At 39.7% G+C, this 20,237-nt stretch overlaps 1 protein-coding gene across 20 annotated transcripts in view; it reads right to left on the reverse strand.

The window, feature by feature from the left end:
- SRPK2 (SRSF protein kinase 2) overlaps window positions 1–20,237 on the reverse strand; it is a 297,326-nt gene that overhangs the window by 42,895 nt on the left and 234,194 nt on the right. For all 20 annotated transcript variants that reach the window (XR_009209073.1, XR_009209080.1, XM_058425650.1 and 17 more), the window contains 4 exons: window positions 15,169–15,277; window positions 14,007–14,094; window positions 13,384–13,471; window positions 6,436–6,542 (listed from right to left, as the gene is read on the reverse strand). Coding sequence is in view for 18 of the 20 variants with exons in the window: in XM_058425650.1 (XP_058281633.1) it covers window positions 6,436–6,542; window positions 13,384–13,471; window positions 14,007–14,094; window positions 15,169–15,277 (392 nt within the window). In the remaining 2 variants the exon portion in view is untranslated. The remainder of the gene's footprint in view (window positions 1–6,435; window positions 6,543–13,383; window positions 13,472–14,006; window positions 14,095–15,168; window positions 15,278–20,237) is intronic.

Consider the following 20,237-nt stretch of genomic DNA (forward strand, 5'->3'; position numbering starts at 1 on the left):
GACTTCAGGTGATCCACCCACCTCAACCTCCCAAAGTGCAGGGATTACAAGCATGAGCCACCGCACCCAGCCCCCTTATTCTTAATCTCCACAATCAAATTACAAATTATGCATTACTATTTCGAGTTTACAAATGAGGAAACAGGCTCACAGAGGCTAAGTAACTTGATCAGGAGTACAAGATAGAAATGCCAAAGCTATCATGTTAAATCAAGTCTGTCACCAAAGCACAATACACCTTACACTTTCTCTTATCTCAGTGGTTCTCAATGAGAGGAAAACTGGCAAAGTTCAGAGATATTTTTAATTGCCACAAGCAGGGATGGTGATAGCTGATACTGACATCTGAAGGGTAGATGCCAGGGACGCTGCTAAACATCCTACAATGTACAGGAAAGTCTCCCACAATCAATATTATCTGGTCTGAAGTGTCAGCAGCGCTAGGGTTGAGATGGGGCCTACACGTAGTTATGGGACCAAATGTGAGCCGAAGGCATTTCAAGAAGGGAAGGCGTATCCCCCTCTTAACTGGGTACTGTGAGAAGCCTTTGTCACAATGGTGGGATTTTGGTTGAGTCTTAAAAATGTGGGTAGACAAGGATGGCATTTCTGGCAGCCTAGGACAAAAGAGACGATCAAAGATGAGATAAAAAATGGAAAGGTGCCCTTAGGGGTCAAGATGATTACCATTAAGTACTTTCTCTAAACTACCTACAAAATAAAACCAGTAAACATTTATAGATAAAAATTCTGGTAAATCTGCACATTATAAATGTTTGGGACATCTTTGAATATTCATAAAAAACGTAAGCTGGTAGATTCCAGGGGGAAATAGGGTACCTGAGGGACATCACTTTTTGTCTGCAAGGGGAAATACAGGCTGACACCAGATGACAGAAAATCTTAAACAGGTTCCCAGAAAGAAAAGTGACTTAACTTCTACTGGACATAGGCCCAGTACAATTCCAAACTTATTACAGGCTCATAATAAGTTTATTATATAAAACCCATTATATAACGGCCAAAATGGTAAACCCATGAGCTCTGAAGCCAGACTATCTGGGTTTGAATTCCTGCTCCACCACCACTTAGCACTTTTTAAGCTACTTCCCAACTAGGGGCAAGTTACTTAACCTCTCTGGACTTCTGTTGCCACTTGATGAAATCAGGAAAGTAATAATACTCATTTCACAGGGTTATTGTGAAGAACTCAACTATGCAAAGTACTCAAATTATACCTGGCACATAGTAAGCACTGAATTAACTATTTGCTACTATTAGCATTACTATCTCTCATTACATCTTTACAATAAACTAACGAGGAAGGTATCTTTTTGTTGTTGTTGTTTTTAAAGAGACAGTCTTGTTTTGTCACACAGGCTAGAGTGCAGTGGCACCATCATGGCTCACTGCAGCCTTGACCCCTTGGGCTCAAGTGATCCTCTGACCTCAGCCTCCCAGGTAGCTGGGACCACAGGTGCATGCCATCATACCTGGCTAATTTTTAAAGTTTTGTAGAGACAGGGTCTTGCGATGTTGCCCAGGTTGGTCTTGAACTCCTGGTCTCAAGAAATCCTCACACCTCAACCTTCCGAAGTGCTGGGATTACAGGCATGAGCCACCATACCTGGCTGGTATCATTATTTTCCCCACTTTTATTGATGATGAAATTGTGGTTTGCAGAAGTTAGGTAACTTGGCCAAAGCTCTTTGGTGAAAGTAGGGTATATTTGATGCCAAACCCAAGCTCTTAATAACTCCACATATTGCTTCATGAAGGCCAAGAACATAAAGCTTTAGCAAGCAGGCAATGGGAAGCCACTAAAGGATTCTAAATGGGAATATGAGTCATTAAAGCAAGGTTTTACTTGCAATAGAAAGGAGAATAGACTGGAACAGGGACCGGGAATTGGATGGGCTGTATGCACACAGAGCCAAGAGAAGCCTGTGAAAAGGTACTGGCTGGAGGTGATAAGGGCCTGAACTAAAGAGGACAGCAAGAGAAATACAAAGAACATCAAGAGTAAAAGACATGGCAAAGGAGAGTTCAACAGGCGGGTTCCTGGGGAAGCACAGCAAGTGATAGAGTAAGCAGAATGACTGGAACATGGTCGGCTATTCATGACTCTTAAGAAGAAGGTCTACAGTGAAAGGATACTAAGAAAATACTAAGAAAATTGGTCTGCTCTGGCTTGTTCTGGGAAATGATATAACTCTGTCAGTCTGCACTAAAAAATCTTCCTAGCAATAGCCAGGAGAAAGAAATACTGAAAACACAGGCTGAATCAAAGGGGTTGAAGGGAAACCTCAGGTAAGTAGATTATTAACTGGGATATGTAATTTCTTGAACAACTTACTACACTAAAAGTTCTGCGTAAGCTTAGGGGGAAAAAAATCCAGATTCCATGATAATATTTTTCTTAAATAAAGATGGGTTCACACACACAAAACCAAAACCAAACCAAAATTCCATTAACAGTGCATATGAGAACAAAGTGCACACCACACGACACAAGCAAATTTTCAGCATGAATTTCTCTAAACTAAAGAAATAATACAAGAGCTCTTTCTAAGTTTCCACCAAAAACAGGGTACATGAATTACAGTGAGGATAACACATGCATTGGCCAGGTGTGGTATAATCCTAGCAACTTTGGGAGGCTGAGGTGGGAAGACTGCTTGAGTCCAGGAGTGGACTCAAGTGACCAGGCTTAGCAACACAGTGAGACCCCATCTCTCCAAAAAAATAAAAATTAGCTGGCATGGTGGTGCATGCCTGCAGTCCCAGCTACTAGGGAGGCTGAGGTGGGAGGATCACTTGAGCCCAGGAGCCCAAGGCTGCAGTGAGCTGTGATTGACCCAGTGTTACTCCAGCCTGGCTAACAGAGCAAAACCCTGTCTCAAAAAACAAAAACAAAATGAAGAACACACGTTAACTTAATTAATCTTTGGTTCATTCAACAAGGATGCACTGAGGTTCCACTGAACCTCAGATTTTCGTCTTTCAACTTACAGACTCCTTCAACTTGCTAAGGCTATATTTTCTTCTCTAGAAGATAAAATAAACATCAATGGCTCATCTGTGAATTCACCTTTTTTTCCCCCCCCGCCGAGATGGAGTCTTGTTCTGTTGCCCAGGCTGGAGTGCAGTGGCATGATCTCGGCTCCCTGCAACCTCCGCCTCCCGGGTTCAAGTAATTCTCCTGCCTCAGCCTGCCAAGTAGCTGGGATTACAGGCGTGTGCCACCACGCCTGGCTAATTTTTGTGTTTTTAGTAGACATGGGATTTCACCATGCTGGCCAGGCTGGTCTTGATCTCTTGACCTTGTGATCCACCTGCCTTGGCCACCCAAAGTGCTGGGATTACAAGCGTGAGCCACTGCGCCTGGCCAAATTCACCTTCTTATACACTAAGCCTAAAGGGTGGTAGTGTGGTCAGTCACTTAAGGCAACAGCAGGCCCCTCTGAAAGCATGAGGTTTTGGGAAATGATGGAGCCTGCGGGAAACACATGCAGGCAGCTATTTCTGAAATTATTCAGTATTTGTTAGAATATGTAATTCCTTCAATATTTTCAAGATTTATCAAAAATAATTAGGAGATTCTTACAAAGTTTTAACAATACAGTTTTGTTTTTTGGTGCTTTTTTTTTAAAGACTTTAGAGTTGCTGCTAAATGTTACAAATAATACACTAGTCTTATTTGGGGATCAAATAATTCCAGTTAACATACTAATTTCTGCCCTCACCACATAACCTCTTCTACATTAAAGTTGTTCATTTGAGATATTAGCCTGTCGAAATAATGAATAAAAATGCTACTATTTGAAAGCTAAGGGCAAACAGATACAGTACTGTACCTAGCCATAAATCTAGGCCCACATGTATACCTAGCATAATACTACATAGAAACACCTCAATTCAACTGATATAGAAGACAATGTAGTGAACTTTTCCCTCTCCAGCCCCTCTTCTCAAGTAACATCTGTAATGTTAGAGAATAAGCTGCCAATTTTCCGTACAAAGCTGGGCATGGTGGTTCACACCTGTAATCCCAGCACTTTAGAAGGCAGAGGCAGGCAAACTGCCTGAGCTTAGGAGTTTGAGACCACCCTGGGCAACATGGTGAAACCCTGTCTCTACTAAAAATACAAAAATTAGCTGGGTGTGGTAGCAAGCACCTATAGTCCCAGCTACTCAGGAGGCTGCAATGAGCTGAGATTGCACCACTGCACTCCAGCCTGGGTGACAGAGCAAGACTCCGTCTGCCAAAAACAAACAAACAAACAAACAAACAATCCGTACAAAAGGAAAAAGTGAAGAGATGAACACACAGGTAGGCTAAACAAAGTTATCTGCACACAAATTAAACAGAAATATCAAAGATGCTTTTACTACACAAATTTAAACTTCAAACTTTTTATGGGCAATGAGTAGAATACATACGGATTCCATGCAGAAAACTGGAATGGGCAAACACTGCTAATTAGGAGGAGTTCTTTCATTTATGCATACTTTCATTCTACAGATGTTTACTAGAGCATCATCTCTAAGCCTGACCCTAGCTGAGGGTTTTCCTCTGGCAGGGCAACTGAACAAAACACACATCTAATACAGTAATTTCTATATGAGTTAAACATTTCCATTTTTTTCCCCAGCTTTACTGAGGTACAACTGACAATAAAAACTCAATATGTTAGTAGTGTAAATGTCTTGAAATATGTGTAGACTGTGAAATGATTAGCATAAAACAGCTAATTAACCTAACCCAGTATGACATATAGACTGTGTGTATGTACACGACGAGAACATTCAAGTCTACTCTGTTAACAAATTCCAAGTATACAATACAGTAACGTTAACTATAGTCATCATGCTGTCTATTAGATCTGCAGAATTTAACCACATTATAACTGAAACTTTGTACACAACTCTTCAATTATCTATTATTTAATCTCCATCCAAGGATACTTAGTAAATAAACCCAGTAAGTCATTTCTTCTAAATTACTTCCTAATGAACTAAGTGAGATGTTTTATAGTAGACACATTGAACGAAAACAATGTAATTGCACCATGTCACATACCTTAAAAAAAAAATGACAGGCAAAAAACGTATGTCTTGGGCAAGGACTTCATGTCTAAAACACCAAAAGCAATGGCAACAAAAGCCAAAATTGACAAGTGGGATCTAATTAAACTAAAGAGCTTCTGCATAGCAAAAGAAACTATCATCAGAGTGAACAGGCAACCTACAAAATGGGAGAAACCTACAAAATGGGAGAAAATTTTCGCAACCTACTCATCTGACAAAGGGCTAACATCCAGAATCTACAATGAACTCAAACAAATTTACAGGAAAAAAACAAACAACCCCATCAAAAAGTGGGCGAAGGATATGAACAGACACTTCTCAAAAGAAGACATTTATGCAGCCAAAAAACACATGAAAAAATGCTCATCATCACTGGCCATCAGAGAAATGCAAATCAAAACCACAGTGAGATACCATCTCACACCAGTTAGAATGGCCATCATTAAAAAGTCAAGAAACAACAGGTGCTGGAGAGGATGTGGAGAAATAGGAACACTTTTACACTGTTGGTGGGACTGTAAACTAGTTCAACCACTGTGGAAGTCAGTGTGGCGATTCCTCAGGGATCTAGAACTAGAAATACCATTTGACCCAGCCATCCCATTACTGGGCATACACCCAAAGGACTATAAATCATGCTGCTATAAAGACACATGCACACGTATGTTTATTGCGGCACTATTCACAATAGCAAAGACTTGGAACCAACCCAAATCTCCAACAACAGACTGGATTAAGAATATGTGGCACATATACACCATGGAATACTATGCAGCCATAAAAAATGATGAATTCATGTCCTCTGTAGGGACATGAATGAAACTGGAAACCATCATTCTCAGTAAACTATCGCAAGGACAAAAAATCAAACACCGCACGTTCTCACTCATAGGTGGGAATTGAACAATGAGAACACACGGACACAGGAAGGGGAACATCACACTCCGGGGACTGTTGTGGGGTGGGGGGAGGGACAGCATTAGGAGATTTACCTAATGCTAAATGACGAGTTAATGGGTGCAGCACAGCAACATGGCACATGGATACATATGTAACAAACCTGCACATTGTGCACATGTACCCTAAAACTTAAAGTATAATAATAATTTTTTTAAAAAGTATGCCTGACAATTACATATTGTTCCCTTCACAACACAAAATACCATTAAATATTGACTTAATAAGAGTTCAAAATGTTATGCACTGATACATATGTTATATATATTACATATATATTATGCACTGATACATATGTAATATATATACATATTTGTAAACAGCATTCATGTTGAAAGCCTAGCCAATTAGGTACTAGGGCCTAGGGGCTGCTGTCAAAAGTCTCACCTGTCGAATGATACTCTTCACACAACGTACTGGGAGGCCTTGATAGTTGGATTTGATGATCCACTTGAGGAGATGGTGGCCAAGCACTTCGAAGACCATGCAGACATCTGGGACACAGTTAAGGATCATTTGTGGATGGACTGCCTGGAATGAGGCAGTTATTGAAAGCAGCATCATTGTGTCACTTGCAAAGCACTTATTACTTTATAAAATACAACATCAACACTATCAGTAATACCAAAAGTGAGCAAATGTTGTATCTCACTTAAATAACAAGAACTGACGTTACTAAATACAGTTGTTTCCCAGTATCTCAGGGGATTGGTTCCAGGACCACTCTCAGATGCCAAAATGTACATATGCTCGCCTCTTCAATAAACTGGTGTAGTATATATATAACCTATTCACATCCTTCCACATACTTTAATTTTTTTTGAGATGGAGTCTTGCTCTGTCACCCAGGAGTGCAGTGGCGTGATCTCAGCTCACTGCAAACTCTGCCTCCTGGGTTCATGCCATTCTCCTGCCTCAGCCTCCCGAGTAGCTGAAACTACAGGTGCCCGCCACCACGCTTGGCTAATTTTTTGTAATTTTAGTAGAGACAGGGTTTCATCATGTTAGCCAGGATGGTCTCGATCTCCTGACCCCATGATCCACCTGCCTCGGGCTCCCAAAGTGCTGGGATTACAGGCATGAGCCACCGCGCCCAGCCCATACACTTTAAATCATGTCTAGATTACTTATAATAGCTAATACAATGTATATACTCTGTAAATAGTTGTTATACTCTATTTCTTAATTTCTATTACTTTTTACTGGTGTTTCCCAAATATTTTTCATCCAAAGTTTATTAAATCTATGAATGGGGAACCCGCAGATACAAAGGGCTAAGTGTACTTACTCTGTGCCATATATTATTTCACGTGTACTCCAAACAACCTTAGGCAATAATGTAATTAACCCCACTGTAGGTATGAGGACATTGCACTTTCTAGGCGTAGAGTGCACTTAGAAAGTGCCAGGTGGCTGAGCCACTACTCAAGCCTACACTGAGCTGCACTCTCACCCATCTCAGCACACTCCCTAGAAATCGGCCTGATGAAACAGGCAAGACTGAAACCTCCTAGGAACTGACATGAAACAAATACAGAGCTCCAGTATCTTAAGTGTCCTAACTGCCTGCCTAAATTTCTACTTGATAAGCTACATAAAACACATTATAAAATAAAAATTTAGTAAACACAGTTAAGACCTATTTAATCTTTTCCTTGAATAATATCTTACATTACACAACTAGATCAATTTTAATACTATAGGCAGGTGTTAAGAATGTATGATCACCATTTAAGACATGGTATTAAGACTTAATCTATAAGAACAACATCTCAGGAATCTGGATTTTCTTTTCTTGAAAAGACAGGGTCTCACTACACTGCACCAGCTGGACTAGAACTCCTCAGCTAAATTAGGTATTCCCTTGCCTTAGCTTCCCAAGTAGTCAGTACTACAGGTGAAAACCACCATGCCCAGCTTAATTTTTTTTTTGACACACAGTCTTGTTCTGTCACCCAGGCTGGAGTGCAGTGGCATGATCTCAGCTCACTGCAACCTCCACCTCCTGCGTTCAAGCGATTCTCCTACCTCGGCCTCCCAAATAGCTGGGCTTACAGGCATGTGCCACCATGCCCGGTTGATTTTTCCAGTTTTAGTAGAGACAGGGTTTCACCATGTTGGCCAGGCTGGTCTCAAACTCCTGACCTCAAGTGATCCGCCCACCTTGGCCTCCCAAAGTGCTGGGACTACAGGCATGAGCCACCACACCTGACCCCAGCTTAATTTTTTAAAAAAAATAGGTATTTCAGCCTTCACAACTATACCTCTGATTTCATTATATATTCATGTCATTCATACAGGAAGATTACAAATGGCTCTGAAACCCTTTGAGAACATTTTGTTCATCCCTGGAGGCTTACAGTTGACTTTAGAATCAAAAGAAGTAGTTGATTTAATCAACTATAATAACTGAATATGCTACATTAAAACAATATTATTTTAAATATTCTTAGTGAAAAAGAGAAAACTCTTTCTATACTGTTTAAGAATGTAAGCACTACAGATTTATGCGCAGATAATCTAAAGCCAGAAGTTTCTTACTATTTCCCAGGCTCACTACAAAAACGGCAGATTATTTAAGGACTAAATTTAGCAGCAGGCATAGGGCCAGGCCCAGGATATCCAAAACATAACCTAAGTCTTCTCAAAGCACTGGCACATCTGGACTATGATGATTACTTCGCATTTTGCTTAACAGTAAAAATACCCACTAGAACGTGTATTTCAAAAACCTCTATTTACCCACGGATTAAGTAGTTTCTCCAAAGAAATGTTCTATTAGGTGTGCCACGAAGGACCTTGCAAGTCGGACACAGAAGAAGTGACTGCTCTGCCGCTATCTACTTACCGATTTATCTATCTAAAGGGAAAAATATACTCAGCAGTTAGCAGAAATTAACTGGAGAAAAAGGAAGAGGTAACATTAGCAGCCACTGGTACTTCCTAGTATACTCAAGTTGAATTTCTAAAAGAAATATGAGGGATTTTCAAAAAGTTTATGGAAAATGTGTATTTTGAAAACACTATGCATAGATTTCAAAAAAATTTTTTGCACCAAAATAAACTCATACCAGTTTGTTAAAGTATCTGAACAGGATCTAGTTTGAGGCACTCTCAAGATAAGACATCAGTTTGAAAAAAAGCCTCTATCAGAGCAACATGAATTCTAAAATCGAAGCAGTAACAAACATCAAAGTTATGATGAAGCTTGGGTGAAAAAATGGTGAAATCACTGATGCTTTATTGTAAGTTTAAGGGGACAATACCCCAAAGAAATCAGCAGTTTACAAATGAATAACCTGTTTTTTTTTTGTTTTGTTTTGTTTTGTTTTTTTGAGACGGAGTCTCGCTCTGTTGCCGAATAACCTGTTTTAAGAAGGGATGAGATAATGTTGAAGATGAAGCCTGCAGCGGCAGACCATTCACATCAATTTGTGTGGAAAAAAAGTTTGCGGCCGGGCGTGGTGGCTCACACCTGTAATCCCAGAACTTTGGGAAGCTGAGGCAGGCAGATCACCTGAGGTTGGGAATTCGAGACCAGCCTGACCAACATGGAGAAATCCCGTCTCTAAAAAAATAAAAAATAAATACAAAATTAGCCGGGCGTGGTGGCACACGCCTGTAATCTCAGCTACTCGGGAGGCTGAGGCAGGAGGATCTCTTGAACCCAGGAGGCGGAGGTTGTGGTGAGCCGAGACTGCACCACTGCACTCCAGCCTGTGCAATAAGAGCAAAATTCCATCTCAAAGAAAAAAAAAGTTTGCACCCTAATTGAAGAGGACAGATGACAGCACAAACAACAGCCAACACCACAGACTTCACGACTGGTTCAACTTATGCAATTCCGATTGAAAACTGAAGTTGAGCAAACTTTCCACTCAATGGGTGCCAAAACCACTGTTCCCAGACCAAGACAAGAGCAGAGCTTTCAACGGAAATTTTAAACAGGTAGGATCAAGATCCTGAAGCATTTCTTCAAAGGACTGTAACAGGACATAAAACATGGTTCTACAGTATGATCCTGAAGACAAAGCACAATCAAAGCAATGACTACCAAGAGGTGGCAGTGGTCCAGTAAAAGCACTAGTGAACTAGTGAAGAGGAAAGGTCATTGCAACGGTTTTTTGGGATGCTGAGGCATTTTGCTTGTTGACTTTACGGAGAACCAAAGAATGATAACACCTGCTTATTGTGAGAGTTAATTTTGAGAAAGTCCGCGAATGCTTTAGCAGGAAAATACCTGAGAAAACTTCACCAGGGAGTCCTTCTCCACCATGTAAATGTTCCTGTTCACTCCTCTCATCAAACGAGGGCAATTTTGTGAGAGTTTCAGTGGAAACTCATTAGACATCCACCTTATAATCCTTATTTGGCTACTTCTAATTTTTGTTTCCTAATCTTAAAAAGGGCACCCATTTTTCTTCAATTAATAATGTAAAAAAGATTGCACTGACGTGGTTAAATTCCCCTGGTTAAAGACCCCTGGTTCTTTGTGGAGCAACTAAATGGCTGGTATGATTGTTTACAAAAGTGTCTTGAACTTGATGAAACTTATTTGAGAAATAAAGTTTATATTCTTTATTTTTGTCTTTTAATCTAGTTTTTCTATGAACATAGTGACATTCCCTTGTATAAAAACCTTCTCAAATATATAGAGTGAAGGAAATGCTTCCCTAGTTGATCATGACTTAGTAGATGCATAAACTGGATGTCATTTTGGAGTTTAAATCTGGGAAAAAGCCTTATCCTTAGGCTCTGACATTTGTGAAAGTAAAATATCAAAATGGTGGATCTGTTCCAAACATGATATAAAGAGCAAAAAATCTGAGAGAAGCCAGAAGATCACAGCTACCGACACAGCCTAGCACCCGTCAGTCATGTGCCTCTGAGTAAAGTGGTCCAATTTTCTTGAACCTTGGAAAATGAAAGTACTGCCTCCTGCAGGCACACAAAGGGCTATCTCAGAGGATCCAACACCTACATACAGAAAAAGTATTCATGACACTGAAGGCATCATCTCTTCTCTTCATTTTGTTTTCTTCTCTGAGCTACAGGTTTTGGGATACTTTGCTCTCTGTCACTTCACCCTGGAGCTACCCTTTGCCAACTCCTCAGGTACAGGAAGGATGAGGATAACATGCCAACCCTTTCTACAATCCTAATTCACTTCCTCCTGAGTCGCCATCAAAACCAACAAGCATCCACATAACTTAGTAGCATGGTCAAAACTGATATTCTCAAAAAAGAAAGGAAAGTCAAGAGACACCTTTGCTTGTCTTCTTCCTGGACACACTTCCAAAGATAACTAGTATTAGTGAGAGGTGAAGCCAGCTGGACTTCCTGGGTCGAATGGGGACTTGGAGAACTTAGTTCTGTCTAGCTAGAGGACTGTAAATGCACCAATCAGTGCTCTGTGTCTATCTAAAGATTGTAAATGCACCAATCAGCACTCCGTAAAAACGCACCAATCAGTGCTCTGTGTCTATCTAAAGGATGGTAAATGCACCAATCAGCACTCTTACAACGCAATGACCAGTGCTCTGAGTCTAAAGGATTGTAAATGCACCAATCAGTAATCTGTCAAAACACACCAATCAGCACTCTGTGTCTACCGAAAGGATTGTTAATGCACCAATCAGCACTCTGTAAAATGGACCAATCAGCAGGTCCCTTTGTCCAATGTGGGCGGGGACAAATGAGGAAATAAAAGCTGGCCACCCGAACCAGCAGAGTAGCAACCTGCTCAGGTCCCCTTCCACGCTGTAGAAGCTTTGTTCTTTCGCTCTTCATAATAAATCTTGTTGCTGCTCACTCTGGGTCCACACCAACTTTAAGAGCTGTAACACTCACCATGAGGGTCTGCGGCTTCATTCCTGAAGTCAGCGAGACCACAAACCCACTGGGAGGAACAAACAACTCTGGATGCGCCACCTTTAAGAGCTGTAACACTCACTGCGCGGTCCGCAGCTTCATTCTTGAAGTCAGTGAGACCAAGAACCCACCAGAAGGAAATGGACACATTAGGACTAAGGCCATCATTTTTAAAAAACATGAGGAACACCTAAACTTATAGCTGACCAAGAAACACTTTCCTCTGTTAAGAATCACTAACTTCTGTCAGGATAATTTAAATACTCTGTGTATCATATTGTAACAAGAAACAGAAAAATGTAAATTGAACAAATTAATCTTAAACTGAACAACTAAAGTAAGTGAATACAGACTTAGGAGTAAACAATATTGTTAAAAATGATTCAAATATGTCTTTAAAAATTCATTTTTGCAATACCAAGGAAATCTGAATTAAGAAGTCTCCAATACCAACGATATCTGATGAGATATCAAGAAATTGTTAATGTCTTTGGTGAGTTTTAAGGTTATGTTTAAAAGCTCATTTTTCTTCAAAGATTCACAATGACACAGAAGTAAAAGGACATGACTTCTAGGATTTGCTCTATAATAATTCAGCAAGAAAAGACAGATGGATCAATTATGGCCAGACCATGACAATTATTAAACTTGAGTGACGAATTTACAACAATTTACTGTACTATACTATCTCTTTCATATATGTTTGAAATTTCTCCCAATAAGTTTGCAAAGAAAAACAATAAAGGTATTTTCTATCAAGCACTGGCTTATGTCAGATTTATCAAGGAGTATAGAAAATGCAGAGTATAGAAAATGCATCATTTTACTTTTCCTAAACTTTTGCAATATAGGTAACTGGGAATAAAATCAAGAAAACCAAAATGTTTCCATATTCATCTGAAAGATGAACCTCTGCAGGACAATTATTTGAAAGGCTCAGCTGTATCAATTTGGAAACAGAATTTGGCAATTATTAGTACTATTCAGAACTAAGAGTAGTCAAGTGCCACCTTGGGATGTGGACATTTACAGAGCATTTTTCCTTTTATCTTAACCAATGCTCCATTCTCACATGGTGCTTTGCAGCCACTGGGGCACACACAGATTGTCCTTATGCACTGGTTTCAGAAAGTTTAAAACACAAAGAAGTGGTGCTGATGTATGCTTTTATCTACCACCACAAAAAAAACTTTACCACTATTAACAGGAAAAGATCAATAATTAATTCCACACCAAAATTAAGTCAAGTTGTTGTGTTAAAAATAAGTTTCTAAGATGCTACTATACCAAACACCCCAAAAAGCCATGAAAACCATTCTAGGTGGACCACTTCATAATACTTGACAATGTTCCTAGAGAGTTTATGCTGAACGTGATACAGCAGCAAACAGAGACTATAGGAGCTTGAAATATTTTCATTTTTTAAAAGGTAAAAATATAAATAAATCAGGAAGTAAAGGATACGTATCCCATTCATGCCTGAAATCTTGAAGTCGTCAATGAGCTGGACCACCATGTCTTTGTTTGGGTCACTGGGATCACTTTCTCGAACCTATGCCAAGAAAAATGAATGCAAGAACACAGGAGTTTAAGACAAAGCATGTTTTCCCATTATTACACCAATACTGTTTAAATAAAAGTGTATTTTAAAACAAAAAATTCATCACAAGTTATAAAAAATAAACTTTATTTATTTATTTATTTATTAATTTTGAGACAGAGTCTTGCTCTGTCACCCAGTCTGCAGTACAGTGGTATGATCTCGGCTCACTGCAACCTCTGCCTCCCAGGTTCAAGTGATGGTCATGCCTCAGCCTCCCAAGTAGCTGAGATTACAGGTGCCCACCACCATGCCTGGCTATTTTTTGTATTTTTAGCAGAGACGGGGTTTCACCATGTTTGGCAGGCTGGTCTCGAACTCTGGACCTCAAGTGATCTGCTCGCTTTGGCCTCCCAAAGTGCTGGGATTACAGGCATGAGCTACTGTGCCCAGACAAACTTGACTTTAATTTAGTATTACCCAGAAAAACCTTTCTGTAAAATTTTAAGTCATTAAATTTTCCTAATCACATTTTTAAAGTACTTACACATTTGAGCAACTTTATTTCATCCAAGGCTGTCTCCGTGTAATGCTGGGCACTTTTTACAACTTTCATTGCAACAAATCTTTTCCCCCTAAAAGAAAAAAACAAAAAAAAAGTCTATTTATCTATATTATCAGTAGAAAGAATCACTGGTATCCAGGCTGAGCATCCCTAATTGGAAAATGTAAAATCTAAAATGCGCCAAAACCTAAAACATTATGAGTGTGTCGACGCGATGCCACAGTGTAAAATTCCACCTCTGACTGCAATCAAAACTCAGTAAAAGACACGTATGTTGCACAACATTATTTAAAATAGCGTATAAAATTGCCTTCAGGGTAAGTGCATACGGTGTATATGAAATATAATTAATTTTGTGTTTAGATCTGGGTCACATCTCCAAGATAGGTCATTGTGGATATACACAAATATTCCAAAATCCAAAACACTTCTGGTCTCAAAGCATTTCAGATAAGGGATATTCAACTTGTAATGAGATCTATCCAATAAACAGAAACATAAGCTTTCCTTTAAAATAGTGCTTTTCAAATGGTGGGGCCACATTAAATAGTAGTATGGGTCAAGACGATCTCTTTTATGCTTTGTTTTTTCTCTAATTAAAATAAGACTAGAAAAATATCAGAGTTATCACAAATATTACACACCAACATAATAGTGAAAACCATTCTCTTCTAATATTTTTGTTTCAGTACACACACACACACAGATGTATTTTGTGTGTGTGATATACACACACACACACACACACATATATGGAGTAACAATGAAGTTTCTTACTATGTCATGGCTTCGAAAAGTTAAAAACGACTGAAAAGCCTATACATTGAAAAGCCTATACTATACATTATGTTTGTCTGATATGGATGAATTACTAGAAAAATAATACAATCCCAGTGTAAAACAATTTCAGTGAATTAACTTTGAAATAAAGCTGGAAGCAAGTAATAAATAAGATTTCAAATGAACTTCAAACTAAGGCGGGGGGCAGGAAGGAATCTAGCCAGCTGAGGCAGCCTGTGCCTCACATACCTCATACACTTCACATACCTCAACAAAGCAGTGGTGACCCTCAGCCATACCTTCTTAGAACACAGATGTTGAACTACTCCAGGAAACAAATGCACAAATGACAAAGAACACTTACTGCATATCCCAGCACAGCCAGACAGTAGAGAAGTGCCCCCATCCAAGCTTTCTAATAACATGATACCGGCCATTGAAGAGGTCTCCAATTTTCACTGGATGATAGCCACCTTAAAAAACAAGAAAGAAAGAAAAAAATTCAAAATATTCGAAAAGCAGTAATAACATTTCATCTCTTTTGTCAATTCTTGACGTCATTAAAGAAAGCTCTACATAATACACGCAGACTAAAACATGTTTAATAATACAACATTTTTTTCAGGAATATCTTTCAACAAAAAAAAAACTGTTGGCTGGGCGTGGTGGCTCACACCTGTTATCTCAGCACTTTGGGAGACCCAGGCAGGTGGATCACTTCAGGTCAAGAGTTCGAGACCAGTCTGGCCAACATGGTGAAACCCAGTCTCTATGAAAAATACAAAAATCAGCAGGGCATGGTGGTGAGCACCTGTAATACCAGCTACTTAGGAGGCTGAGGGGAGAGAATCACTTGAACCTGGAAGGTGGAGGCTGCAATGAGCCTGAGTGAAGTGTGGGACTGCAATCCAGCCACCCTGAGCAAAAAGTGTTCTATGAATTCCTATTAGCCTTTTTGTTTTAATTTAAAGAGGCAATGAACCATCTAGCACACCATAATGATAACTTGAGGTTCTCTATTTACTTACTTTACTTATTTTTAAGACAGAGTCTCACTCTGTTGTCTAGCCTGGAGTGCAATGGCATGATCTCAGCTCAATGCAACCTCTGATTCCCAGGCTCAAGAGGTCCTCCCACCTCAGCCTCCCAGGTGGCTGGAACTACAAGCACACACCACCATGCCCAGCTAATTTTTGTATTTTTTGTAGGGACAGGGTTTCACCACGTTACCCAGGTTGGTCTTGAACTCCTAGGCTCAAACAATCCGCACATCTCCCCTCCCAAAGTGCTGGGATTATAGGCATGAGCCACCACACCTGGCCAAGGTTCTGTATTTCAATCTAGGTGTGTACATTATGCACATACCAGCTCTTGGTATTTAAAGACTTTTTTTCTCCTAAACAAGTTAAATTCAAATCTTGTTGGATATGTACAAGAAAATTGACCAAAATAAACAATGTTTACTCTGTATAATTCTGCATACATTAATAGTTTATTCATAACTAACTAGAAACTGTACAATGTATGTCTTAATTTACCCTCTAACAGGGCTTGTTCCTCTCATCACCCTTCTGCCAACTTCTAACTCCTGCCTGGAAACATTCCTTACAAATGAAGAAATGAGGCTGGGCACGGTGGCTCACACCTGTAATCCCAGCACTTTGGGAGGCCAAGGCGGGCAGATCACCTGAGGTCTGGAGTTCAAGACCAGCCTGGCCAACATGGTGAAAGCCCATCTCTACTAAAAATACAAAAAATTAGTCAGGTGTGTTGGCGAACTCCTGTAATCCCAGCTACTCGGGAGGCTGATGAAGAAGAATTGCTTGAACCCAGGAAGCGGAGGTTACAGTGATCCAAGATCGCGCCACTGCACTCCAGCCTGGGTGACAGAGTGAGACTCCAACAAGAAAGACAAGAAAAACAAGAAAGAAAGAAAAGGAAAGAAAGGGAAGAAAGGGAGGGAGGGAAGAAGGAGGGAGGGAGGGAGGGAGGGAGGGAGGGGGGGAGGGGGGGAGGGGGGAAGGAAGGAGGGGAGGGGGGGGGGGAGGGAGGGGGGAGGGGAGGGGAGGGGAGAGGAGAGGAAGAAATCAGTTATAGAGGGCACCCTATTAAGGTAGATTCTTGAGGGGAAGTAGGGTGCCTCACTGATATCTGGCACGAGAAGTTCTTCACTTTGCATTTTTAAGCAAAATAAGCCAGATACAAACTAGCACGGATAATATGGTACACTTTTTGTGAAATATGGAGGATAAGATGTTAGGAATGGATATTCCTGGGTATAAAAAATTACTCTTACTCTCTTTACCCACATTTTATTCTTTTTATCTATGCTTTTTCAATTTCTTCAATTTTTCTAAAACAATATTTTACTACTTTTTTACTTTGGAAACAGATTTTTCATTCTTTTAACATTTGCTTTTTTATTGTAAAGATGGTATTTCTTTTTTAATCTGCAGAATTCTTACAAATTACTCAATAAAGATGTGGATGGCCTGTGCCTAGTCTTAAGAGCTCTAAAGCAGTTGTAGGAAGTATCTAACCAGATCCTTCAATATATTCCCAGAGGGCTCTCAATAATACTTCAAGAGTATATTTATGAATATTTAAATTGTGTTGGATTAGTGAAGCAGGAATCTGACCAGATACTGAGTTCCTGAGATTCTTACCCTTCTATTGCCTCTGCACTTGCTTTTCCTGGATTTGAATCTCAAGGTGTATGACAACATTTTGGGCTAAATATATGAACTAAATGATAGTGAATTAGGAATAAAATGTAGCAAATTATTAAATGGCTTACTACTTACTTAGAAGATTAAACTAAAATTAATTAAAAGAAATGAGCCCTGAGTTTATAATACAGTTATTTACTTATTTATTTATATTTTTTTGAGACCGAGTTTCGCTCTGTTACCCAGGCTAGAGTGCATTGGCCATCTCGGCTCACTGCAACCTCCACCTCCTGGGTTCAAGCCATTCTCCTGCCTCAGCCTCCCATGTAGCTGGGATTACAGGCTTGCACCACCACACCTGGCTAATTTTTGCATTTTTAGTAGAGACAGGGTTTTGCCATGTTGGCCAGGCTGGTCTCTAACTCTTGATCTCAGGTGATCCGCCCACCTTGGCCTCCCAAAGTGCTGAGATTACAGGCATGAGCCACCGCGCCCAGCCTACAATACAGTTTTGAAACCATTAAAATTAACATTCAAAGCAAGAAATGAAACAGTAGTGTTCCAGGCACTTTATTTTCAAAACCATGTTCCATGAAACAAAAATAAACTATAATATACTGCAGGTGTTCAACAGAGGAGCAGGGGACTAGGAAGGAAGAAGGGAGAAGTTCTGTTTGAGAAATGCAGTGTTGAACAAAGAAAAGCAGATTTCTTGACCATAGGCCTAATGTTTTAATACAGAGTGAGAACCTTTAAGAGAACAGAAAATGCTGCATATTCCTGACACACGTGTTCATGGAATTATTTCTTCAGAGACCTAGTTACATTTTATAACACAAGTATTTAGGAAAGACTGATCTATCATAATTCTTGAAACCACTCTACAGAGTAGATGGTATTATTTTTACACTGCTACAGAGAACACCAAGTATCACAGATTATGAAATACTAGGTTCAGGGCTGGAAACTAGGTGTGACTCCAAAACCCATGTTTTGTCAACTAGTAAGAAATACACTCCAATTTTAATAACTAGAGGACTGCTTCCTGGTCTTAGTACACAGTAAACATGGGATGTCTTAATTAAAATCTATATACTACTTAAACGTACATTATTGCTAATATTTAAGTCACTAAATTTAAAAATAATTCATGCATAAAAAGAAACCTGTATCACCAGTATATGTTTCAGAATCAAATTCTCAATTAGCCGAAGTGTATATATGTGAGCAAAAACAGAGGAGCACTATTTCCAATGTAATCACAGCGTAAGCATAGCAGCTCCTTTTCTCAAGGGCTTTCAAAGCTAACAACAACAAAATTACTAGTGGAGTACAGAATCCCTGAAGCCCTCACTCTAGCTAAAAATATTATCTCTATAAAAAGGCAAATTACACAAGAGGGGCATTTTTTTTTTTTTAAAAAGAGATGTGGGCTAGCTCTGTCACCCAGGCTGCTGTGCAGTAGAGCAGCATGAACAGGGCTCACTGCATTCTCAAACTCCTGGGTTCAAGCAATCTTCTCAACTCAGCCTCCAAGAAATACATGCCACCATGCCTGGCTAGTAATAGTATTTTTTAAACAACTGAAAGTATAACGCACTTAACTTACTTCTAATTTTGAAAAGGTGATATACATAATTTCAAGTCTATGTATATTCTCATATTGTAACTCCTGGTTTCCTACACAATCAAGTATCTTCTGACCATTCATTTTTCACTCCCTTCTCACAGAATGGTAGCTTTGCTCACAGGGCATCTCCTCTAACACCCATGCTGCCAGAAGAGTGGTCTCTGTCCCCGTGCACCAGACCACACTAACCTAATACCCAGGGAATCTGAGAAAATGAACACTCCAGTAACTCCACCAGAAATGACCCCAATTCCCTGGGCTTAGTTAACTATGTGCACCATAATGGCTATTAGCAATGGACACCCCATGGTCTACCACATTGCCCAGTACACAAGAGAACAAGTATAGTCACTAGACAAAGATTCAAACTTTATTCAGTTCGCTGCTTCACCAGAGGACAGAAAAGGAGTATGGGACAATAACAGTGCTATGGACCCTGCTAACAGCATTAGGCAGGGTGCCAGAAAGCCTCAGGCACTTAAGATCACCATGACTTAAGGGTTTGGTTGATACACCTGTACACTTCACTATTTGCACTATTTAATTTAAAAACCATGCATTTATCAAATAGTTTTGTTTTTTTTTTTTTTTTTGGCTTCTTAAAAAAACAAATCTTAGCCGGGTGCAGTGGCTCACACCTGTAATCCTAGCACTTTGGAAGGGTGAGGCAGGAGGATTGTTTGAGCCTGAGAGTTCGATACCAGCCTGGGCAATACAGTGAGACCCTGTCTCTAATAGAAAAAAAAAAAAATCTTAGCAGATTACAAACACAAAGAGAACAAGAACGAACTGTTAAGTAACCATTAAATTCATTGCTCTGATTTCTTCTACTTCCATGCCTCCAGCACAGCCAAGATTTCTGTAACTAAAACTCTACCTATGCTAGTAAGAAGACTCCGAAGAAGAAAATTTTAAAACTCTCCTTTTTAGCTATTTGGGAGACTTACTGGCCAAAGATAAAGATTCCCTTTTCCTTGCCTAGCAAAAATAGATTCTGTTTATAGAGTTAACCAGAAGTTCAGAACTCCATTGACAGACAATGTTCTCGAAGTATTTTCAACAAAGTCTCTTTATTTTCTTAATAAAGATAATATTAAGTATTACCTGAGTTCTGCTGAGAGTGGTTTCTCAGCC

The sequence above is a fragment of the Hylobates moloch genome, unplaced genomic scaffold (assembly GCF_009828535.3).
Source record: "Hylobates moloch isolate HMO894 unplaced genomic scaffold, HMol_V3 SCAFFOLD_1, whole genome shotgun sequence".
Taxonomy (NCBI): domain Eukaryota; kingdom Metazoa; phylum Chordata; class Mammalia; order Primates; family Hylobatidae; genus Hylobates; species Hylobates moloch.